At 44.0% G+C, this 26,290-nt stretch overlaps 1 protein-coding gene across 1 annotated transcript in view; it reads right to left on the minus strand.

The window, feature by feature from the left end:
- Positions 1-26,290, minus strand: part of TLE5 (TLE family member 5, transcriptional modulator) — a 489,246-nt gene that overhangs the window by 22,569 nt on the left and 440,387 nt on the right. Inside the window, exon 5 of the mRNA XM_044054792.1 lies at positions 5,142-5,216. Within this exon, the coding sequence (XP_043910727.1) occupies positions 5,142-5,216 (75 nt within the window). The remainder of the gene's footprint in view (positions 1-5,141; positions 5,217-26,290) is intronic.

Raw genomic sequence — 26,290 nt, forward strand, 5'->3', positions numbered from 1 at the left:
ATTTTGGAATGTCCAGGAATGTATTTAGAATGGATAAATCCAGAAATGGATGCCATGATTTGTCTTTTCTGGGTACCAGGAAAAGTCTTGAATAAAAACCTTGTCCCTTTTCCTTTTCTGGTACTGGCTGAATAGCCGCCATATTCATAAGGGACATGACTTGTTTCTGGGCCTCTGCCCACTGGTTTGGTGGCAGATATGGCCATCCGTTTGGAATTGGCAACGTGTGGAAATGAAATCTGCAACCCTAGGATACTATATTTAACACCCACTTGTCCTGGGTAATTAGTTGCCAGTTTTGTGCATTAAGTGCCAGTTTTCCCCCAAAGGGGCGGCCAAAAGATAAGTGCTTGGTGATTGCAGAGGAAAGTCATTGAGAGTGTTTACCGTAGGCAGGTGCCTTGTTACTTCCAGATTTGGAGGTGGAGGCACCCCATTGTTTTGTTCTATAAGTTCCTTGTGACTGAAACCTGGAACCTTTGGAGTGTCTGGGTTTGGCCTGAGCGGCTCTGGTGGGTACTGGAAAGGACCAATTCTTAGTAGGCCAATGCCTACTGAACCTGGGTGGCTGCACTTGTAGGAAATATTTTACAGTTTGCATAGATTTAGCTTTATCCTCCATTTTTTTCAAAACTTCTTCTGGCTTATTACCGAATAGACTGTCCTGTTGTAAAGGAGCATCCAACAATTTTGCTTTAACATGATCAGGCAGAGTTTGCTCCTTGAGCCAAGCATACCTTCTTATCACAGATCCAGTTACACTGGCCCTGCAAGAGGCCTCCAAAGAATCAAAACCACATTGCAAAGTATGCTTGCCAACCTGTTCAGCTGAATGCAATAAATCCTGCAACTCTATTTTCCACACAGTCAGAAATCAACATCATTTTCTGTTTAAGTAATCCCATGACATTGTGCTGATATTTAAGCATATGAAATTGACAGTTTAAAGCCCTGATTGCCAAGGTTGCGGACGTGTAAACCTTCTTACCCCATCTATCCAGCGCCCTGGAGTCTCTATCAGAAGGGGTAGGATTTTTAGCAGTAGAAGCCTTAACGCCCTTGGGACCCTGAGAAATGGTTTCAGGGTCAGCAGTAGGGTTTTTAAAGAGGAATTTATGGGAGTCAGGAACTCTGTAATATCTGTCTGGCTTACTTGGAGCCAGAGGCAGGGAATCAGCAGCCATGCTGGATTCTGAGAAATCATCATCAACAATGTCTAGAACAGGAGGTATAGCCAAAGGACTATGCTGAGGGAGAAGGAAGAAATCCCTAAGCCTCTTTTTAGATTCTGAAAAATCCTGACTCTCCCAGTGAAAGTGTTCTCTTAAGGTATGCAAAGTTTCTCCAAAAGAAAAATCCTCAGGAGGAGAGGCAGAAGGGATGGAATCTTCTGCATCAGAGTCCTCATAAGGTAGAATAGATAATTCCTGATCAGAAGAGGAATCAGAAGAAATAGAAACCTGATCTGATGGATTCATAGTCAGTGCCTTGCTAGCCTCTTAGCAGGAGGGGGATGGGAACCCCTGATCAAGGTAATTAAATCCTCAGCCATTTTGATCATTTGTTTTTTAGGCATAGGGGCCTGTGCACGTGGCCCAAGCGTCGTTTTTTTAGACACAGAAGTTGATTTTGGCCTAGGTTTTAAAGATGGCGTCGGTTTAATATACAAATCTTTAGGGCTGAAAACACCCTCAGAAGCCGGTGCCTGCTCAGCGGCTCCGGACCCATCTAAGGTAGAGACATCTGCGGGTTCAATACTTAAAGTGTCTCGCGGCATACCGGACTCCGAATGGGTCTCAGTAGAGGCCTGCGAATCAAAAGTTGCAGGTATCAGGGGCTGCGAAAGCGCCTCACTGAGTACTGGCGAACCGGCGACTGGCTTAGGAGAAGCTTCGTCATCGGTTTTGGACCTCGACGGTCTGTCTCTGTCTTTTTCTTTGCATTTTTTTTTATGTATTCCGGTAGTCTGATTGCTAACCGACGACATTTCTGGATAGTTAAATCTTGAGCCAAAATATTTTGTAGCAAAAATATACAGACTCTTAATGGTGCGTTGGTTAAATTTAGCACAAAACCGACAGCAAGGCACGTTGTGGTCAGGGCCTAGGCAAGGAATACAGTACAAATGAAAATCCTTATGAGGTATTTGCTTCCCACAAGTAATACAATTATTAACTTTTACAGACATTGGTAAGGAGCAAGAAAAAGTTTCCCCAATGGGGTACTTAGCTTTAGGTTGAAGACTTCGGTTCTAAAACTCGAAGACTACAATTTCAGGAGTCAGCCGACCAGCACTTGCGAACTGCTTCTGCTTCTGGCACCGCGCGGCAAGAAAGACTAATGAAAATGGCATCAGCTGCATGTTTTATACCCCTGACGACCTGACGCCATGGAAGAAGGGACAGCAACTGACGTAAGACCCAAGGTTTTGTTAATCAGGCCGATTGAGGGCAACCTGCCAGCAGATTACTCAAATGTAATGACTGCAACAGTGAAACACGAAGAACATCGGACAAGCAGTACCTTTTTATCCAGGGAAGTATTCAGGAGCTCAGCTATCACATTCTGAGAAAGCAAAGAATTTTTTCATCAGACTCGCAGCAGTTCTAAAAACAGCATCCTAAGAACATTTTAGAGAATCTATAGTTATTGGAGACAGAAAAAATGAAAGGATTCAGAGATTGCAATCTCTGAAGAAGGGAGATTGTCAATTAACTTTCTCATATTGTCAGAAATTAAAAGAACATTGAGCCTGACAATTCCCTGTTCTGAAGGCTTCAGTGGAGCAAGTATAAACTGTCTTCCTAAACCTATCAAAGACTTCCCATACTTGTCAGATGGGATGGAGTTAGTCGCCATAGCGTATTTGGTAGAAAACTGTTTTCACAAAGAAATACTGTAGGGTAAGGAGGCAAGTGGCAAACTGTCAGGCAAACTTCTGGCTGCAAGGAAGGTATCTTCTATGACTTGCAAAACAGGAGAAACAGTTGCAAGGTCTAGGAAAATCCACCTGTGAAAAATCACAATATACTTGCTGGGTCTCTGGTATTTCTTTTTATTTCCACTGAAATAACTACTTCATTCTGGCAACAGTATCTGAAAAAGATAACAATTTAAATAAAAACTTTCCTCAGAGTCACATTTCTCCATATTGTGGAGCAGGTACTTAAGAAACGTATTATTGTCCCAAAGACTGGTGATCATAATAAAAAGAGGGAAATCTTTTCCTTTTCAAATGAAGGGATGCCTCAAAATGTAATAACTGAAAGGATTTAAATAAGTCTTTAGCAAATCCAAAGCAATCCCCCTTGCCTGCCATAGCTGAAGTGGATATAGGTGAAGCAAAAATGCCTATATTTATGCTTCCTTTTCTAGGACACCCTACAAGAAAGAAGGTGCCCTGAAAAATGGTCCTTTCCTCATGAATCAAACTCCTTAGAGCTGCCCTGCAAAATAATGCCTGCTCCCTCCTCTGATGCAGACAAAAGTGGTCATCAACAACTTGTTTTAGCTATGCAGTTTAATGACATTTAACACATTTCAGCAGCTTAATCATGCCAGCCATTAACTAACAACTTCACTTCACTACAATTCATTTACATTTTTCATTTATCCTTTGTAATCCACGTTTATCCAGCTAGCAAAGTGGCATAATTCAGGAGAGTCTAGAGGGGGTACTTATACTAAATGTTACAATTTAGCAAAGGCATCAGGGAAGTTCCTCTACACTTTCTGATGGGTACTGTGGGATCTTTTACTTCCACCTGAGCTACCACCAACCCTCTCAGATGGGCCCTTACTTTAATGTCTCATCCAAAAGATGAAACACTCAGGAGAGCAGAACTCCCCATCTTAAAGCTATACCACGGTGTCAGTTATCCATTTACTTGATGTGGAAGTAGAACCCACAGCTTTCTGAAACAAAGGTGAATGTGCTACCTGTTGCGCCATTCATCAAAGCAATCAGCCATAGACAGAATCAAAGAGTTGGAGGTGCATCACAGGGGAGCTGTCTGCACAAGTAGCATTCTCAGCATAGTGCAGGAGATGCACCTCCCATCCTGTGAATATAGTTGAGATAAACTCTAAAACCAAGTGCAAGTTCTGAGTAATATAAAGCTTCAAAGTCGATCCCACATCAACTTTTCAGTAAAGGAAATGTCAACACTCAAATGCCAACTGTCGACAAGCTGAAAAAAAGATCGAAAAACCAAAGTGATGGTGATCCAAAAGAGTGAATCTCTTAACATCGCTCTTCTCCTTTAAATGTCTTCTTTTTTTTTTTTTGCCAGGAGGAAAGCCCCCCCCCCCCCAAACTCATACACAGGAATTCTTAAGCTAAACATCCCTTGAAGGAAAAGGGAATATTCACAGAAATGGCCATCTCAGACTTAGTACATGCGACTCCATTTTTTCGACCAGTCTCCATTTTTCAGGACTCAATCTACTGGGTTCTGACATTTCAAACGGTTACTAATGGAAATAACACAATAAAATCAATTTTTATGGTGACCTGACTGCTACTCTTAATACTTTAACAAGAAGTCTGCTATAAAATATTCAAATAGGTATTACATTCACCTTTCACGCTCAAGATCAGAAGGTTATGGGTTTTATTCACCCCTCAGCCCCTTACAGTAATTTTCCATTATTGACAATGCAGTGCAGCATTGGGAGCACACTCCTCATTGTGCTACCCTTCAAATTAGATGTCCAATCAAGGTTCCATCTGCCTAAGTTGGTGGTAACTCAAATGGATATAAACAATACCTGGACATGTATTGTAACACGTGAATTTTCTTGGTGACCTGAACAAACTTCCCCTGGCTAATATGAATACCACCTAGAGTTTTCACTGACAACAGGCACTGGCATAGCAGGACTATCTTGGTCAACAAAATGATTAAAAAATACAGTAGTTTTTCTTGGTCTTCTTTCTCTATCAATCTGTAAACATTTTTTCAAAATCAAATACTGCTCAATAATACACTGTATAATGCTGCATTAGTACTGCTACTAAACAAACATAGAATAATGCTGACACACTGTCTCTACTAACACTGCACACAATCGGTAATTAGTACAAGTCCTTATGCCTCTCAAATAATGACATTGCAAAATACTTCATATGCTGAACATACCCGGATTATGGAGTTAAGTTCTGCAGCTGTCACTTGCTTTGCTCTCTCGATGGCACTCAGAACCTGCTGCTGATGCTTTAAAGAATAAACAAAAAAAAAAAAAAAAAAAAAAAAAAAAAAAGTTTAAGCACTGATAAAATATGAAAATCCTGTCCCACTAGAATGATATTCCCAGCAGCTCTTCTGTGCCAAAAGATACTGACTATTACCATAGCAATTACAAGTTTTTGTTAGGTCTGTATTCAAAATGCCCAAGTCTTACTCCCAGGGATGAGCTACACCCTCTATATACACTATGTTCCAAATCTAGGCATAACAACATCTGTGCCTTATACTACGGGACACTCAAAGAGGACTCCTACATTAACATGATTATCTGCAGGACAATAAGCAAGCAGCCTTAGTCTGCAAACGTTTCAACAGGCACTGTACCAACAACTGAATACTTACCACCCTGTCTGAGTGGGCAAGAGAATGATAAGCAAGTGACTGCAGTCTAAAAGGAGCACAGAATTCAGCCAAGCTGTAGCTGGTTGAATACTGAATCATCAAAATTATCAAGTAATATTCTTTGTAACTGGAAGCAAACAATTCTGATATGGACTATTAAAAAGTGCTACATTTCTAGGCATTCGTGGAAGGTGTGGATTTAGATGTCTTTCATGTTTGATGTGGTTCTGACTGACATTCACTGTATTATGCTCATTTATTAGCCAAGAGCCTGGAGAAAAACCACTACAATAATTCAAAGTCTATACTATCTAGTAAAATACATAATTTGAATACTGCAATACTGGTTAAGTACTAAAGACTCAAAAGACATCTGCATCCTACCCCACAGATTGCCAAATATTTACTTCATTATCCACATTATTACTACAATCAACAGAACAAGCTGGAGGGACAGGTTCATAACCCAGAGATTGCCCATGCTATGGAACAGACTTCCCTTACATCTCAAACAGAGTATCTCACTGGCCCTCTTCAAGAGGAATCTTGATGAGTGGATGGGAAATAGAAAATTCACCCCGGGGATCACTCCAGTAGCTCTACTCGACAGAGGCACTGGGAACTAGGGATGGGTGGCACAATGCCAGGGTAATCCTATGGGCTAGGCTTGTAAAGGCTCCAGGGCCATTAGCCTAGTACATACCTATGAACCTATATCTTCATCCTTAAAGGATATATGCACAAATAGCGGAATCAGTTAAAGAATGGCAAGGCTATGCAGTACTGGCACCCTGTCATTCGATGAGATGATAAAACACCACCTCTGCAGCTGAAGTCCCTTAATGCAATGTGTAAAACCTGCAAATCTGCAGCATGTCTCAAAGGTTAACACAAGATATATTTTTTGGTTTACCTTTACAAAACCGAATCACAGTGGTGCGATTGCTCATATGAGCGAATCGTTACCACGAAGGTCATAACAGCAACAATTTAATATGTTCGAAAATCAGCAAACAGAAAAGCAGATTCGCTGATTTTCAAACATAAATATCAAAAGAAAAATCTAATGAAGTGTAAAGTAGGGGGGCAAGCCCCCATGCACCCCCCATGTGGGGGGGCTGCACCCCCTACTTTAATATTCTAACTCCGAGATTGCACTGCACTGGGAAAAGGGACCATTTTCTGATCCCCACTATAGTGCAATCCACCCCAAAATGTCGAATGCGCAATGAGCGAATATCACTGTGCATTCGCTCATTGCACATTCAAACATTTTTCCATTCGGAGTTTGCAAACGGCCTTTCGGACAATTGCTGTTCGTCCGTGTGCAATATGCACACATGAAGGTAAACCATATATTTTACACACACACACACACACACACACACACACACACACATATATATATATATATATATATATATATATATATATATACATATACACACACACACACACATATATATATATATATATATATCAATATCATTTTATATATATATATATATATATATATATATATATATGTACACACATACGTGCATACATACACATATGTATCTATATATGACAGTCTACTTTTATTGAATGCCTGTTTTATTGACATCTGTTTAGCAGATACAATTTACCTTTTCCCTGGTATTGTGCAATCTAATAGTTATTATATATAAATTGCGGGGGGAGGGGGGGGGGCCCTTCCCTTGCAAAAATAATGTTGTTTTTTTTTTGTAGTTTTATGTGCATGCTGCGAGGGTATTCCTCCCACAGAATAATATGTTAATAGTGGGATGTGCACTTGCCCAAACGCAAGAAAATCAAATCTTCCCCATATCTACATTCCACTGCTTGGATCTGCTGTGTCTTTCGGCTTTTCCCGGTTAGGGGTCGCCACAGCGTAACTCCGGTCCGCTAATGATTGGCAGTAGAGTTTTACATGCCGAGTTGCCGGCCCTGACGCACAACCTTCAACGAAGGTACGCCCATTCACGCATGTCTCCACACAGAAGACACACTAGCTGAGAATCGAACAGGACAACGTATTAATGTGAAGCGACAACGCTACCGCAGCACCACCACCGCAGTCATTCCACTGCTTGGATGGCATTCCACTGCTTGGATCAATACATCAATATTCTAATATCTGTATTTTTTTACAAATAAATACAGATTAGTAAGTACTCACCACAAAAGTGAACTTTGAATAGGTTCTCTGGAGTAGAGGAACACTTTGGCAGAGGTGTAGCAAAGGAGTCTGGTGCCCCAGGCAACATATCTATCCTGCAACCCTTGCTATTCCCAACCTCATGCCCTCAAGCATTAAGGCCAGCACTGCCATAATTACAGCTGTTTTAAAATCTCAATCTGCACTTCTCCAACTGAAGCAATGACACTTGGTGGCAAGAGTTCAGACTACAGCAGTGTCATTTTGCACTGTATTTTATAGCAACAGAGACGTAAAAAGACGTTATGTTCTTACCATAACGTTCCAAGTGAGTTGTTCATCTCGCCTTTTTTCTTACACGTGGGTATGCAGCCGATCCATCGGCTCTGAGTCGGCCGCTTTCCAAGCTCAAGATCTCTGAGTAGCTAGAGGCACAGTCCCTATCCCATGATGCTCTCTGACTAACCTCAGATCTAGTTTGCTGAACCCAGCAAGAAAGAATACCACTAAACATACCAATATGCCACAAATATGCACATGTATACATATATTTACAATTTACTAAGAAATACTCTAGCTGAAGTAAAGGACACTAGTTAGACCAACCAGACCACCAGTCATACCCATTCTTCAAGAACCTGGAGGAGGAAGGTGGGAGGGAGTGTAAGAACAAAGGCGAGATGAACAACTCACATGGAACGTTATGGTAAGAACATAACTTCTTTATGTGAAGTTGTTCAATCTCACCGTTTGTTCTTACACGTGGGTAGCGTCCCAAGCACCCTAATCCTGGGTGGCTGACAGGAGTACATTCCTGAGAATAGTGGAACCAAAGGAAGCCCAGTCTCTGGAGGCCCTGTCCACTTTGCAATGAGTGATAAACATATGAGGTTTGGACCAAGTAGCAGCAGCACAAATAGTGTCCAAAGGCAAACGGGCTGCATGAGCCAGACATGTAGACACAGCCCTGGTGGAATGTGCTTTCACACTATGCTCTAAAGGTAGGTTGGTTGGTTGATGAATACATATATTTTATGCAATCAGATAACCACTTAGACAATGTAACTTTAGCTACATGCAGCCCCTTTTTATTGTCCGCATGAGAAACAAAGAGTTGTTCCGATTTCCTAAACTCCTTTGTTCTGTCCAAATAAAACCTCAATTGCCTGTGAACATCAAGTTTATGTAACATATATTCTAATTTATTTGAATGGTGTCTGAAAAAGGTGGGCAGCTCAAAAGACTGGTTCAAATTAACCTCGGAGCAGACCTTAGGAAGAAAGGTGGGATTTGTCCTGAGAGAGATTCGGTCGGGATGAAAAACCAGATACGGAGGCCTGATAGAAAGAGCTTGTAGTTCCGAAACTCTACGAGCTGAAGTAATAGCCACCAAGAATATTGTTTTCCAAGAAATGAACTTCAAAGGACAAGAAGATGCAGGTACAAAGGGGGGAAGCATAAGTGGAGATAGTATTAAATTTTGATTCCAGGGGGCAACTGGTTGTCTGACAGGAGGCCTAAGGTGATGAGTCCCTTTCAGAAAGGCTTTACATAATCTGTGAGAGATAAGATTAGAGCCCTCAAATCCCAGGTGAAAATTGGATATTGCAGCCAATTGAACTCTTACAGTGGCCGCTTGCTGCACCTTCATGAAAAAGCATAGTCAGAAACTCAAGAACACTATCAATAGGAGCGACATAGGGATCAATATCATGTTGAGAGGCCCAATAAACAAAACGCTTCCATTTGCTGTTGTACAGTTTTCTGGTGGAGACTTTATGAGAGGAGACTAGAATACGTTGCACCGTGGAAGACAAATTATATGACCTGGCTAGGTTGGGAAGTGGAGCAGCCAAGCTGTCAGTTTGAGGGACTGAAGTGAGGGGGTGAAGAACTCCTGACGAGTGAGTCAGGTCTGGCACTGGGTCCGGAAACCAAGGTTCTTCCAGTTGATACTGATAAAGGAAGGGGAAACATATCTGCCGAGGCCAAAAGGGGGCTATCAGAATAACAGTCCTTCCCGAGCTTTTTGCTTTCTGCAAAAATCTGGGGATCAGTAGGGTTGGAGGAAAGGCATAAAGGAGACCCGAGGGCCAATCGTGTACAAGTGAATACCTTGGGCTGTTCCCCCGGAGGAGGATTCAGAGCAAAGTAACTTCTGCATTTGGCATTCAGCGGGGATGCAAAAAGGTCGCAACAAGGCTGGCCCCATCTGCGGAATATCATTTCCGCCACTTCTTTGAGGGACCACTTGTAGGGCAACAGAATTGCTCTGCTCAGTTTGTCTGCTATCACTCTGGATTTCCCCGGGATGTGCGTTGCTATCAGAAAGCGCCTGGTGGATACAGCCCACTGCCAAATTCTCAAGGCTTTTCGGCATAAGGGGTAATTCCATCTCAGAACAGGTACCTTGGGCAGTTCTTCCCTGAAACAGCCCCCCTCCACCCTATCAGGGAAGCGTCCGTGGGCACCGTGGCTACGGGAGGGGGAAGTACAAATGGTCGACCTATCGTCACCTGGTGACTGTTCAACCACCAGAGAAGGTCCTTCTTGCAAGCGTCTGTCAGTAGGATCTTGAAAGACATTGGGAACTGTTGATAATACCACTGGGTGAAAAGCAACCATTGGAGTATCCTCATGTGCATCCGTCCCAGAGGAACCGCTATGAGGGTAGCTGCCATGGTGCCTAATAGCTTTAAAACCTGAAAGGCAAGTACTCTCTTTTATTTTAGCAAGCAGGACACCTGATTTCGTAGAGAGATGACTCTTTCTTGAGGTAATCTGACCAAGGCGGTGGTGGCTAGGTCTGCTCCGATAAAGGAGATATGCTGCGATGGTAATAAGGCAGATTTTTTAAAATTTAAGGTTATTCCTAACCGAGAACAGAGACTGATTGTATGATCCCTGGAAAGAATGAGTTGATGCCTGGTGGTGGCGGATAGGAGCCAGTCGTCCAGATAAGGAAACACCCGGAATCCTAGACGCCTCAGGTGAGCCATGACCACTGCCATGCATTTGGTGAACACTCTGGGGGCTGAGGTGAGACCAAAGGGCAGTGCTCGAAATTGGTAGTGACTGGCCCCCAGCCGCAAACGCAAATGATCTCTGGATGGTCTGGCCATTTTGATGTGGTAGTACGCATCCTTGAGATCTAAAGAGCACATCCAATCTCCCGTTCCCAGGAACGGGAGTATCGACTGAAGCGTGACCATCCGGAACTTTTCCTTCTTTACAAAAGCGTTGAGCTTGCTGAGATCTAAAATGGGCCTCCATTCCCCCCTTTTCTTTGGAACTAAAATAAATCTGGAGTAAGTTCGGATCCTATCTGGTCCGCCGGGACTGGCTGGATAAGTCTTTTTTTTTAGAAGCTTTTGGATTTCTATAGCTGCTTGATCCCGCAGACTGGGTGGAACATCTGGGATTCTTGTTCTGACTGGCGGAAACTCTGAAAAGGGAATGATGTAACCTCTGGTAACTATGGGTACGCCAAAGCGGCTTCTTCCGTTACTGCCCCCTTCTCTGCCCCTGAAGGGGGGGTTCACTACGTGTGTTCTGGAAAGCTCCTTGGGACTTCCGGAACCACATTTTTCCACCTTTCTGCCCTTTGGGGTATAGTCTAGAAGGGGCGGAAAAATGGACTCCTACGGCAGACAGAGTCTTTCCTTCCTGCTCACACCTAGTGAGAGTCTCCTTGAGTTGGGACCAAACAAAGAAAAGACATCAAATGGGGTGTTGACAAAGGAAGACTTGAAGGCTTCCGCAAAGTAGCATAAGTGCATCCAGGATAGTCTCCGCAGAGCTACTGCTGCACCTGCTGCTCGACTCGACCCATCGGCTGCATAGGAAATGAGTCACATGGACGATTTGACAATGGAATTAAGGGTAGAAAGCTGAGCCATCACCTTCTCAGACATAGCTTCATCTGTGTTACCCTTTAGAGTATCTCCAAGTTCCTGGAGGAGATCTCGTTGAAGACGGGTAAAATGGGATAAATAGTTAAGCGATCTCATGGCAAACATCGCAGAACTAAAAATGCGTTTCCCATATCTGTCCATCGTCCTAGAATCTCTATTAGGAGGATGGACAGTAGAAGAGGTCTCCGACATCTCTTTCTTGGTGGCTGCCGCCACCACCATGGCATCAACAGGGACTCCTTTAGTGAGGTACAATTTGTCTTGAGGGGAAGTGATGAACTTATTGGGCCTCCGAGGGACTGGTTCCATGGAATCAGGGACTCCCAAGCCCTTCGAGCAACCAGCTCCATCAGTTCGCCGAAGAGCAGAGTAACCCAGGAGGTGGAAGGCTGAGACCCAAAGGCCTTCAGGAGCACCGACTCATCCTCAGTAGGGGTAATGGACTGCCAGTCACCCCTCTGTTTCAGTATTTCTAGGATGTCTGCAAAGGAAACATCCTCCGAGGGGGACCGTGGGGAACCTTCTGATTCCTCTAAGTTGGTGTCTGATGTCAAAGATTCCTGAGGGGAATCCAAATGCTTCCTCTTGCAAACTCTCTTTCTGGGGACTTCATCAGTGGGAGCGTCTGGTGAAGTCTCAGTAGAGCAGGATTCACCCAAAGGGGTTACCTGAGGCTCTGGGTCTCGATGCTTAGTAGGAACCTGCAATGTAGAGGCAGAATGCGGCATTTTAGGGGAGGAAGAGGAGAGACCTAAGGAAGTGAGGGTCTTAGCAGACATTACCCTCCTCATGGCATTGAAGGCACCGGAGTCTCGACCCAAGGAATAGGTTAATAGGTTGGTATTACGCTATAAGCCCTAGGGCCTATACAAGCCTAGCCATAACAATTCCCTGGCTATTTCTTCCCACACTATTTACTTCCCACCAGTTCCGAGGAAGACTGCGGCTTCCCCGATGCCGAGACCAAGGGCTCCGAACCAGAGGACAGAGCCAAGCTCATCTGCACAGAGACGCCGAGAGGAAGGGTCGGAACTGACGCGTTGGTTCAACTCTCCCCCCCGAACTGTCGAGAGAGTGTCGGCTCCGAGACTCTTCGAATGGCACTGAAGAGATCAGGGTCGACGGAGCCGAAGTCACTGGGACAGGACTCGGCTCTGCAGGTTCCACATTCATCGGATCTTACGCCTCCGGCTCCGAAGGCCTAGGTAAGCTCGGAGGAGGAGTAGTCACAGGCAAAGAGACGGTAGTAGGATTCGAACCCAGTTGGGATGAAACCTAAAGTAATTTGGTCAATGCCGGGTGCTCTAAGAGCCTCGGCTCCACACGGTCCACATCGGTGTCTGAAAGGGTCCTAGAAGAATGGGTCGAAGGGACTGAAGTAGCTACAGACCTGAGTATTGGAGACTTCAACACCTCTGGCATTGGCTCCAGCACAGAGGATTGGCTCTGAAACATCGGTTCGGTGCATGGCTCTGATGACTTAGGAACCGGCGACCGCACCTTAACAGAGGTGCTCGGAACCGAGGGCCTGAAGTCTTCGACCCTTTCGAGGACTTGGAGGTCTGATCAGTCTTATCCAAGACTTCCTGAAATTTAGGTTTCAACAGTTCTCCGTCAATTAACTTTCTTCTTCTTTCAAGTAATACTCTGCCACTAAAAGAGTGTCAGACAGAACAATCCTCCTGTAAATGCAGCACAGGTCCTAGACAATATACACAAGACACATGATTGTCCGTACTAGACATTTTCTGCCCACAGTCGCACCTCTTGAAACCTGACTTCTGTTTCTCTTTTTGGTCAGCCATAATATCAAACAGCACGCAATTATCAAATCCCTGATAAAAAAACAAAACGGTACTATAAAGAGTTCAAGTCTGTTAAACTTTCTACCAGCACACAATTATCAGAACCCCCCAAAAATGTTTGACATCTAAATATTTATAGCAAAATAGAAAAAGCACACTATCTAATATGACTACATATAAAGGGATAGGGAAATCCAGTTGACAGAGACCTGTTCAACTATAGTAGTGGAGTACAGAAGTGCCTAAACGAAAAAAGGGGCAAGGCCCAAGAGCAACCGCTCCAATAACACCAACACAGCAAAAATCCACACAACAAGAGGGACACAGCCCTATAAAAATAACAGGAACAGACTACTAACTGTAATAAGAATACTAATTCTACGTAAAACTATTTGTACTATTTGTCAAAAGACAAAAAAAGAATTATACTGGCCCTAGCTCTCTGAAGAACTTGCGATCCATTGCAGTGGCAAACTAGATCTGAGGTTAGTCAGAGAGCATCATGGGATAGGGACTGTGCCTCGAACTACTCAGAGATCTTGAGCTTGGAAAGTGGCCGACTCGGAGCCGATGGATCGGCTCCGTACCCACGTGTAAGAACAAACGGTGAGATTGAACAACTTCACATCATACGTTTTTAAATAATTCTGGGAAGCAGTATTTGCACTGTACTACTTTTCTAACTGGAGCTGCGACATTCTGCTTTCCATATCATATAACAGGACATACACATAATGCAGTGCTATCCCGTGGTAGTAATTATTATTCTGAAATATCCAAGCTGTACTTTCTTGATTGCAGCCATGACATTTTGGATTGCCCTTTATAACAATTAAGAATCAACATACACTATTAAAATGCATACAAGCATAAGTTGTTAGCATCAGAGCAGTGGAGATGTGACATAAAGCAAGATGCAGCATTTTAAAACACCTGCAGACACCAACATTTATTCCTGCACTGCTGAAAGAAAACAGATGGGATAAACATTGCAATAAGTACTACAGTATCTCTGTAATGACTAGTCCCCATTCTGAGCAATCTGACTGGAGGGTGGGGGTGGGTCTCAACTGGTGTAATTACATATTTCATTTTGTACTGCAATTTATAATACTAGAGAAACAAACAAAAAAAAAAGCATGAGTGCATACAGCTTACAGTATAGCACTGTTAGGAGAGGAGCTGCGACAAAGCAAGACTGCACAGACCAACATTTATCATCATACTGCTGAATTAAAAAAAAGCTGAGGTACACACTGTTAGCAACAAAGAGATGCTGTGTACTGATGAAGTCCTTTTCTGAAATATAAGTTAATGTGCAAATTATTTTTTGGGGGGTCTGTAATCTTGACTAAACTGCATTTTATACCAGTGGAGAAATCTGGTAAACAAAAAAGAGAATTTGTACTGTTCTAGTGCCTTACTTCTGAATTTCCACTCTAATAATATTTAATCACTTGATCAGCATACGGCTAATGACTATTTTACTACTCTTGGATATATCTAAAAGTCTTGAGTCTAAGTCTTTGCCTGGATATGTACTGCATGATGTAACCCACATTATCCCCCTACAAGGAAATTACAGAGATTCCTGTCCTCATGAAATAACATGGCATCTTTCTTTTTTGCTCTCAGTGCTGAGGGGGAAGAAGAGAGACAGAGACAAAGTTGCTAGGCTATGAGCCATGGTGGAGCAAGGATGAGGATTTACATCCTCATTAACAACTAAAGGGGATGGGAGCAAATTTTAAAAAGTAAAAAAAACATACTTTTACTATGCCACCAACACTTCCTGCAACCAAGCACTCAGGGCAGTGGCCCCATCTGCACCATCTTTCTATAGCCCAGCACTTTGGTACCTCCTTGTACAGTCTTTCATGTTTTCTTTAAATCTTTAGGTTCTCGCATCTGGGATGCACATGCTTGCACTAGGAACTTAAGGCAGGTGTGCACCTAGGATCCCCCTGTTTGAACACAAGGTTACTCATGAAACAAAGCACACAGAGTGGTCTATTTAAAAAGAAGCCAGTTCTGTAATTATGCTTCATCAAGTCAATGTTCTGGGAAATCTTTCAATATGTAAAGTTGGGGTGGGGGATACAACCCTCCCGTCATAAAACTTCAAAGGAGTTAACTCGAGAAAATTAACTTTAATAAGTGCTCCCCCAAGAAAAAGGACCAAATCTGAAACTGAATGCATCTTATGAGAGTTATACAATTAAAAGCCACATTGTCATAGGAATGTCCCAAACAAGAGTGATGGTGGGACAGAATAAAAAGGCCAATGAAAAGGGTTATCAAAGATAAAGTAAATAGTGAGTATACATATTACGGGATTCCTTCTTTTGAAGGGTCAGCCCTTCAAATTGAGTCAATACTTGAACAGAATCCCAGGCAGTATCCTGCAGCAATTTCTAGTAAAGTGGAAAGAGCCTGAATGACAACAGGCCAAATACTCCACAAAATAGGCTTACAAAGAATACTCCTCTCCAGGTATGGAACTCTAAACTAGTACACACACAAAAGGTATACACAGAATATTCAAATATTTATAGCACATATGCCTGCTGTGGGTACATCCCTGAATCATGTAGCAAAAATAAAGTACAGTTGTGTACCTACCCTAAATGTAGATGTTCGAGAGTATTCACTGTTGCAGTCATTACAACTGGGTTATCCTGCTGCCAGGCTACCCGCAGTGGGCCTGAATTCCAAAGTCTAGGTCCGGCGTCGGTTGCTGTCGCCTCCTCCCTGACGTCAGTGTGCCAGGGGTATAAAAGATGTAGCCGATGCCATTTTCTTCAGTTTTTCTTGCCCCAGATGTCAGGTGCCCCTAAAATGGTAGGCTAAATTATGCCAATAAGCATGCATGCACAAAAAACAACTTTTCCTTCATCTACAAGCAAATACACCACATAGGTTGTATAGAATAGAGAAGTACAGATAAGTTCCAGCAAAGGAAAAGGGGAATGGTGGGAGGGTAACCTGGACAGCAACAGTGAATACACTCGAACATCTACATTTATGGTAGGTACACAACTGTACTATGTTCATCATGTTTCACTCCTGCAGTCATTACAATTGGGTTGAATCCCAAAGCTAAGGTTGGGAGGCTGGTGCTAAACAGGATTAGGAGAGGCTATCAGGCCCTGCAGAACTGCAGTGGCAAAGCCTGCCCTGGATTTAGAGTAGAGAGGTAAGTGATAGTGCTCTGTAAAAGTATGCAGTGAACTCCAAGTTGCAGCCTCTAAGATGTCTTTGGTACTCCTCTGAGGAAGGCTGCTGAAGTGGCTGCTGCTCTGGTTGAATGTGGCCTAATGCCCTTAGGCACTGATTTGCCATGTTGTGAATAGCAGAAACAAATGCAGTGGCCTATCCACTTTGAAATAGTCTGCTTTGAGATAGGCTTTCCTTGTGATCCTGCAGCACATGCCACTAGAAGTTGTTCAGTCTTTCTGAAAGCTTTGGTTCTGTCCAAGTAGAAGCATAGCTGACTGCGAATGTCCAAAGAATGTAGAATACTCTCACCCTTATTTTGTGGGTTTGGATAAAAGGTAGGCAAATGAATTGTTTGGTTAAGGGCCACACTGGACACTACCTTAGGCATAAATGTAGGGTTTGTCCTCAGAGAAACCCTGTCAGGATGGAAAATGATAAAAGGTTCCACAGTCATGAGTGCCTGTAACTCTGAGACTCGTCTAGCGGAGGTTATTGCTAGGAGCAGAGCTGTTTTCCAGGATAACAATTTTATATAAGCTGCAGAGGCTGGCTCAAACAGAGGCAGTGTGAGTTTTTCCAAGACATAGTTGAGGTCCCATGCAGGTATTGGTGCTCTCCTTGGAGGTCTTATATTTTTGGCCCCTCTGAGGTACCGCCTTAGTAATGGATGAGAAAAAATAGGTGGTTCTGTATTGTAATGAGCTGAAATGGCAGAGGCATGAATTTTAATTGATGAAAAGGAAAGGCCTTTATCAACCATCTCAATTAAGTATTGCAAAATCGGAGGAATATTTGGAACAATCGTGTCAATACCTTGTGACTGGTTCCAAGCATAGAATCTCTTCCATTTTTCTGCATAAGATTTTCTGGTGCTACGCCTCCTGGCCTCCAAAATAACATCCATCACTGCTTTAGAGAGAGGTGTGTCTTGAATGGCTACATTATCCGCCATGCTGCCAGGTTTAAGGTCCTGAGTTGGCTGTGCAATATCTGACTGTCTTGTTGGGTCAATAAGTGAGGAATTTGAGGTAATGTCCAAGCTGGGCATTGAGACAAGCTCTTTAGGATTGGGTACCACTGCTGGTGGGGCCAGTCTGGGGCAATCAGTATAATTTTTGGTTTCTCTTGTCCGACCTTGAGGAGTACCTTGGGGAGGAGAGGCAGAGGAGGAAAGGCATATACTGTTAGATTTTTCCAGCTGAAAGATAGAGCATCCACTTTCCATGCTTGCTTGTGATAAGTCCTTGTGCAGAATCTCTGTAGTTGGTAGTTGTGAAGGGAGGCAAATAGGTCTATGTCCGGGCATCCCCAGGTCCTTGTTATCATGTCGAAGACTTGTGGATCCAATTTCCACTCATGGGGATCCACTAGGTTTCTGCTTAGTTCGTCTGCCAGAGTATTTGTCCTTCCTGGCAGGAATTGTGCTTGCAGATTTACTTGGTAAGTTAATGCTGTGTCCCACAAGTTCATGGCTAGCCTGCAGAGGGGGTAGGAATGTGTGCCTCCCTGCTTGCTTATGTACCACATGACTGTAGTATTGTCCGTCTTTACCAGTAGTTGTCCTGGATGAAGTAGATCCTTGAAGGCTGTCAGAGAATTCTGAACAGCTAGCATCTCTTTTTGATTGATATGTAGATGCATTTGACTTGCGGACCATGTGCCCTGAATACATCTTCCTGGCATATGGGCCCCCCAGGCATAATCTGATGCATCTGTTGTCAATGTCTGCCTGGCTGTGGGTAAGGTGAATAGCTGTCCCGTGTTGTGGTGACAGGCTTTTGCCCACCATCGAAACTCCTGTTGCAGGCAGGGAATGAGGGTAATTATTGTTTCCAGGCTGTGGCAATGTTGAGTCCAAACACTTTTTAGATACCATTGAAGTTTCCTCATATGCAGTCTTGCATATGGAATTAGCAGAATGCAAGATGCCATGAAGCCCAAGGCCTACAGAATTTTTCTTGCAGATAACTAGGTCTTTGTTGCCAACATTTTGAAATAAGTAGTCAGTTGTCTGTGTTTGTCTGGCATGAGATAAGCCATCTGGGCAGTTGTATTTAAGCTTGCACCCAGGAATATTATCTCTTGAGAGGGTACGAGTTTCGATTTCTCTTCGTTTACAGTGTACCCTAGACTTGTTAGTAATCTTTTTACAAACGCCAGATGCTGTAGTAGAATGTCCTTGTTCTCTGCTTGAATAATGCAGTCGTCCAAGTAAGGATATATTTGTATTCCTCTTTGTCTGCAAAATGCAATTACTGGTGCCAGGCATTTTGTGAAGACCCTGGGCACAGTAGATAAGCCAAAGGGCAGTGCAGAGAATTGGTAGTGCATTGAGCCAGCTATAAATCTGAGATAACTTCTGCATGATTGCCTGATTGGGACATGCAGGTATGCCTCTTTTAGGTCTAAAGTCACAAGCCAAGCCTTCTTGCCCAGCATGGGCAGAAGCTGCTGCAGAGTTAACATTTGGAATTTTGGAATATCCAGGAATGTGTTTAGGATAGACAGGTCCAGTATTGGTCTCCAGGCTTTGTCCTTTCTGGACACCGAGAATAGCCTTGAGTAGAATCCTAGTCCCTGCTCTTTCTGTGGTACTAGCTGAATGGCTCTCATGTCCATGAGGGATGAAACTTGTTTTTGTGCCTCTGCCCACTGATTGTGTGGCAGGTCTGGCATACCATTTGGCCTTGGCAGGGTGTGAAAGTGGAACCTGTAGCCTTGTGATACGATATTTAAGACCCATTTGTCCTGGGTGATCGTGTGCCAATTTTATGAAAAAAGTGCTAGTTTCCCCCCCAAAGGGGCTGCCAGAAGATAAGTGCTTGGTGCTGGCAGGGGAAAGTCATTGAGACTGTTTCCTGTATGGCTGTGATTTTTCCTCTCCGCTTTTGAAGGTAGAAGCACCCCATTGTTTAGGCCTGTATGAGCATTGCGGTTGTGATCTGCCTCTGGGGCGTCTGTATCTGCCTCTTTGTGGCCTGTCTGACACTAGAAAGGCCCAATTCTTTGTAGGCCAGTTCCTGCTAAATCTGGGAGGCTGTACCTGCAAGAAATCCTTGACTGTTTGCATAGACTTAGCTTTGTCCTCCATTTTCTTCAACACCTCTTCTGCTTTAACACCAAACAAGGTATCATGCTGTAATTGAGCATCTAATAGTTTTGCTTTAACATGATCAGGCAGATTCTGTTCTTTTAACCCAGCATGCCTCCTAATGACAGAACCTGTAACAGCGGCCCTGCAGGAGGCCTCTAGAGAATCAAAACCACATTGCAAGGTATGCTTTCCCACTTGTTCAGCTGCATGCAATAAATCCTGCATTTCTTTGTTTTCTGCACATTCTGAATTTGTCAACATTTTCTGTTTAAGCAGTGACAGAAGATATTGCTGATATTTAAGCATATGAAACTGGCAATTTAAAGCTCTTACAGCCAAGGTAGCAGAAGTATAAATCTTTTTCCCCCATCTGTCCAGGGCCCTTGAATCCCTATCAGAGGGGATAGGGTTTTTTGCAGTGGAAGCCTTGACCCCTTTGGGACCCTGAGAGATAGTTTCTGGGTCAGCAGCAGGGTTTTTATAAAGAAATGTATGTGAATCAGGAAAGTACAGTTTTGTACCTACCATAAATGTAGATGTTCGAGTGCTAATACAGCTGCAGTAATCGCAGATGGGTTCTCTGCTGTCAGGCGGTCCCTCGGTCGGCCGAATTCCAAAGTCTAGGTCCGGCGTCGGTTGTCGTCGCTTTCTCTCCTGACGTCAGAGAGGCCGGAGTATATAAGACACAGCCGACGCCTTGTTCTTCAGTCTTTCTTGCCCCAGATGTCAGGTGCCCCCAGAAGGAAGGCAATACATAAATTATGTTTATATGTATAAACAAACAATGCAATATAATCCAAAATTAGTAGTTGCAAGCAAATAAACCATAGAAGGATAACCCAGTCAGGTTGTATGAAGAGGGTGTTAGGCCCCATGCCTTTACCAAGTGGGGAAGGAGGGAGGGAAACCTGTACTGCAGCTGTATTAGCACTCGAACATCTACATTTATGGTAGGTACAAAACTGTACTATGTTCATCGTGCATACAGCTGCAGTAATCACAGATGGGTAGAGTCCCAAAGCTACGCACAGGGTGGTAGGCACTAGGAGGAACTGGGTTGAGCCAGAATGCCCTGCAAAACAGCAGTGGCAAAGCCTGCTCTAGTTCTGGAATATAAAGGCAGGTGGTAGTGTTTTGTGAAGGTATGTACAGAACTCCAAGTGGCTGCCTCCAAAATATCTTTGGTAGGAACTCCTCTGAGGAAGGCTGTAGAGGTAGCTGTGGCCCTGGTGGAGTGAGATCTGACACCTGTAGGAACAGATTTCCCATGATAGGAATAACAAAACCGTATGCAGTGACCTATCCACTTTGAAATAGTCTGTTTGGAAACAGGCTTCCCTTGAGCCCCTACAGCATAGGACACAAAGAGTTGTTCTGATTTCCTGAAGGACTTTGTTCTGTCCAAATAGCAACGTAGCTGCCTATGGATGTCTAAAGAATGTAGCAGTCTTTCCCCTTTGTTTTGAGGATTGGGGTAAAAGGTAGGAAGGTGTATGGCTTGATTTAAAGCTACCCTGGATACCACTTTAGGCATAAATGATGGGTTGGTACGAAGGGAAACCCTGTCCTGATGGAAGATGAGAAAGGGCTGCACTGCCATGAGGGCCTGTAGTTCCGAAACTCTACGAGCTGAAGTGATAGCCAGAAGGAAGGCTGTTTTCCAGGACAAATATTGCAAATCTGTTGAGGCAGCTGGTTCAAAAGGAGGCAATGTTAATTTTTCTAGTATGTAATTAAGATCCCAGGCTGGTATTGGTTGTTTCCTTGGTGGTCTTATATTCTTAGCCCCTCTGAGGAACTGTCGTAAGAGTGGATGAGAAAATAAAGGAGGATCCATGCTGAATTCTGCAGAAATGGCAGAGGCATGGATTTTTATGGAAGAAAATGAAAGTCCACTGTTCAGCAGCTCAGCTAGATACTGTAATACCTGAGGCAAGTTCAGTTTTCTAGGGTCCTGGCCTTTTTTCTCATTCCAAGAGCAAAACCGCTTCCATTTTGCGGAGTAAGCTTTTCTAGTAGATGGCCTTCTGGCCTCCAAAATGACCTCCTGCACCTCCTTGGAGAGTAGGGTCTGTTGTGGTGTTAAGGAATTTTCCACGCAGCGAGATTGAGTGTTTTCAGCTGACTGTGAAGAGTTTTGTAGCTGTGCTGAGTCAGCAGAAGAGGCATTAGAGGCAGGGACCAGGGAGGAGTATGTGTTAGGCTCCTCAGGAGTGGGTACCAGTGTTGCCTTGGCCAATCTGGAGCAATCAGTATCATCTTCGGTCTGTCTGCTCTTGCTTTCAAAAGCACCTTGGGCAGAAGAGGCAGAGGCGGGAATGCGTAAACTGTCCATGCTGTCCAACTGAATGAAAGGGCGTCCACTTTCCAGGCCTTTGGATGAAAGGTCCTCGAACAGAACTTTTCCAATTGATGATTCATGTGGGAGGCAAAAAGATCTATGTCTGGCCTCCCCCACACTTGGATTATTTCTGTAAACACCTGAGGATGTAACTTCCATTCGTGTGGATCTGTCATATTTCTGCTTAGATTGTCTGCCAGCGTGTTTTCCAATCCTGGCAAGTACTGTGCTTGAAGTTCGATTTGCCATTCCAGAGCCAAGTTCCAAAGAGTCATGGCTAGTCTGCACAAGGGGTATGAATGTGTTCCTCCTTGTTTGTTTATGTACCACATTACTGTGGTGTTGTCTGTTCTTATCAGTAATTGTCCTGGATGCAGGAAGTCCTTGAAAGCTGTAATTGCATTTATTACTGCTAGCATTTCTTTTTGATTGATGTGAAGGTGCTTTTACTTTTGGGACCATTTGCCCTGAATGCACCTGTCCGTCATGTGCGCCCCCCAGGCGTAATCTGAGGCGTCTGTTGTGATGACTTGCTTTGCTTGAGGCTTGCAGAATGGGAGGCCTGTGTTTGCTTGACATGCTTGGGCCCACCATAGAAATTCCTTTTGCAAACATGGAATTATTGGTATTATTGTTTCCAAACTGTGACTGTGTTGAGACCATAGGTTTTTTAGGTACCATTGAAGTTTCCTCATATGCAGCTTTGCACATGGGATTAAAAGAATGCAAGATGCCATGAATCCCAGTGCCTGCAGGATTTTCCTTGCAGTAAGCCTGGTACATTTTGCTAGTATTTTGAAGTACTGAGATAGTTGCCCCTGTTTTTCTGGTGTAAGGTAGGCCATCTGGGTGTTTGTGTCCAAGTTGGCACACAGGAAAGTTATTTTCTGAGATGGTGTTAGCCTTGATTTCTCTTTGTTGATTGTGTATCCCAGAGAATGCAGTAACCGTGTCACATATGCCAGATGTTCCAGAAGTATGTGCTTGCTGTCCGCTTGGATCAGGCAGTCGTCCAAGTAAGGGTAAATTTGTATCCCTTGAAGTCTGCAGTAGGCAATCACTGATGCCAGGCACTTTGTGAATACTCTGGGCGCAGTAGATAAGCCAAAGGGCAATGCAGAGAATTGATAGTGGATTGAACCTGCAAGAAATCTGAGGTATCTTCTGCAGCTTTGTCTGATTGGGACATGCAGGTATGCCTCCTTGAGGTCCAATGTTACCAGCCAAAACTCCTTGCCCAGCATGGGAAGAAGCTGCTGTAATGTGAGCATCTTGAATTTTGGTACGAGTAGAAATGTGTTTAGGATGGATAAGTCCAAAATGGGTCTCCAGTCGGTTCCTTTCCTTGGTACCAGAAAGAGTCTTGAATAAAAACCTTGACCTTGTTCGTGAGTAGGTACCTCTTGAATAGCTCTCATGCTTATGAGCTTTGAAATGTGTAGTTGTGCTTCTGCCCTTTGATTTTGTGGCAGGTTTGGCATGCCTCTCTTTTGGAAGAGTGTGGAATTGAAATTTGTAGCCTCTGTTATGTCCAGGATCCATTTGTCTGTTGTGACAATATGCCAATTGCTTGCAAATAATGCTAGCTTTCCTCCCAAAGGTGCTGCCAGCTGAGACATGCTTGGCATGGAAATGAGGTAGTCATTGGGTTTGCTTCCTGTATTGTTGTGCACTGTCTTCGCCACCTCTTGGTGCTGGAGTTTGCCATTGTCGGCCTCTATATGATCCTTGTGATTGCCCTCTGCCCCTTGTGCGTCTGTATCTACCTCTTTGGGGCTTGTCAGTGGCTGGAAAGGACCAGTTATTTGAAGGCCAATTTCTGCTAAAACGTGGTGGTTGGACCTGTAAAAAAGCTTTGACAGTTTGCATAGATTTGGCTTTTTCTTCCATTTTCCGTAGTATCTCCTCAGCATTAGTACCAAACAGCACATCCTTTTGTAAAGGAGCATCTAGGAGCTTAGCTTTCACATGATCAGGCAAGTTTGGTTCCCTAAGCCAGGCATGTCTGCGAATGACTGATCCTGTAGCAGCCGCTCTACTTGAGGCCTCTAGGGCATCATAACCACATTGTAAGGTGTGTTTACCCACTTGCTCTGCACTATGCATCATATCCTGTAACTCCTTCAAATCTGGTTGTTCAGGTTGAGACATTTTATTCCTTAATTGTGATAACAGGAACTGTTGATATTTAAGCATATGAAACTGACAATTTAAGGCCCTCATGGCTAGGGTGGCCGAGGTATATACCTTTTTTCCCCACCTTTCTAAAGATCTTGACTCTCTTTCTGCAGGAAGTGGATTCTTGGCAGTGGAGGCCTTCAATCCCTTGGGGCCTTGTGAAATGGTTTCAGGGTCAGCATTGTGGCTTTTGAAGAGAAATTGGTGAGAGTTAGGTACTCTGTAGTATCTATCAGGTTTGACTGGTGCAGGAGGCAGAGAATCCGGGTTAAGGCAAGCCTCCGAATAAACATCATCAAGTATGTCCAAAACAGGAGGTATCGCCAGAGGTCTGTGTTGAGGTAACAAAAGAAATTCCCTAAGTCTTTTCTTGGAATCTGAAAAGTCTTGGCCTTCCCAATGGAAGTGTTCCCTCAAAGTGTGCAAGGTTTCCCCAAAGGAAAAATCCTCAGGAGGAGATACAGAAGGAATGGACTGCTCTGCATCCGAATCCTCAAAAGGGGAGTAAGAGTGTTGCTCTACATCAGAATGTTCTGATAAAATGGATCCCTGATCAGAAGAGGGAGAATCTTCCTCCACTCTGGGTCTCTTGTCTGGAGGGGGTTGAGAACCCCTGATAAGAGTAATTAAATCCTCAGCCATTTTAAGCATCTGTTTTTTAGGCATGGGACCTGGAGATGAGCCCTGTGCAACAGGCCTCTTGGGATGCCTGGCTGCTTTGGATTTAGTAAAGGCCTTAATAGAAAAAGAAGATGAGGGTCTAAAGACACCATGGGTGGAAGTGGACCTGTCCACATTAGTAGGCTCAACATTAGCAAAGGCTTCGGTGGTTGTAGTCTGGGAAAGGGAGTGTCGTCGGTAGTCAGGGACTGCAAAGGCGTCTCGCTGAGAACCGGACTACGTGTAGCCTGTCTTGGCGTGGTGTCGGCGGGGACCGCAGGCCTCGCGTGTCGGTCTTTGTCCTTGCGTTTTTTGAACAAAACGGTAGTCGGAGTATCCGACGACATTTTATAATCAAAGGCTTTACCAAAATAGTGTTGGGTGAACTCCGCCTGACACTTAATAGTGCGTTTATTGAAGGTAGCGCAAAAGCGACAGCCCGAGACGTCGTGGTCTGGGCCTAAACAAGGTATGCAGAGGGAATGGAAATCCTTATGCGGTATTTGCTTCCCACAAGAAATACAATTATTAACTTTTTCTGACATCGGTCTGAGGCAAGAAAAGTTTTCCCAATGGGGTACTTAGCTTTAATGAAGACTTTGGTTTCCAATATTTCTGTAATTCAGGAGCTGGCCGACCAGCACTTGCGAACTGCTTCTGCTTCGGGCACTGCGCGGCAAAAAAGACTGAAGAACATGGCGTCGGCTGTGTCTTATATACTCCGGCCTCTCTGATGTCAGGAGAGAAAGCGACAACAACCGACGCCGGACCTAGACTTTGGAATTCGGTCGACCGAGGGACCGCCTGATGGCAGAGAACCCATCTGTGATTACTGCAGCTGTATGCACGATGAACATCCCTGTAGTATCTGTCTGGCTTAACAGGAGCTGGTGGTAAAGAGTCAGGAGACAGACCGGACTCTGAAAATACATCATCTACAATATCTAAAATAGGAGGGATAGCAAGGGGCCTGTGCTGAGGTAATAAAAGGAAGTCTCTGAGCCTTTTCTTGGATTCTGAGTAATCTTGGCTCTCCCAGTGGAAATGCTCCCTCATAGTATGCAGGATCTCCCCAAAAGAATAATCCTCAGGAGGAGGGGCTGAAGGGACAGATTCTTCAGCATCAGAATCCTCATAGGGAGGAAGAGAATATTACTGTTCAGAAGAAGAATCAGAGGAAATGGAAATCTGATCTGAAGATTCATATTCTATATCTTGTCTAGGCCTCTTATCAGGAGGGGGATGGGAACCCCTGATCAAAGTAATTAGGTCTTCGGCCATTTTAAGCATTTGTTTTTTAGGCATGGTGGCCTGTCCAGGAGAATGC

This window comes from Protopterus annectens, chromosome 13.part0 (genome assembly GCF_019279795.1).
Source record: "Protopterus annectens isolate FY-2018-M chromosome 13.part0, PAN1.0, whole genome shotgun sequence".
In the NCBI taxonomy this organism is placed as follows: Eukaryota; Metazoa; Chordata; order Ceratodontiformes; family Protopteridae; genus Protopterus; species Protopterus annectens.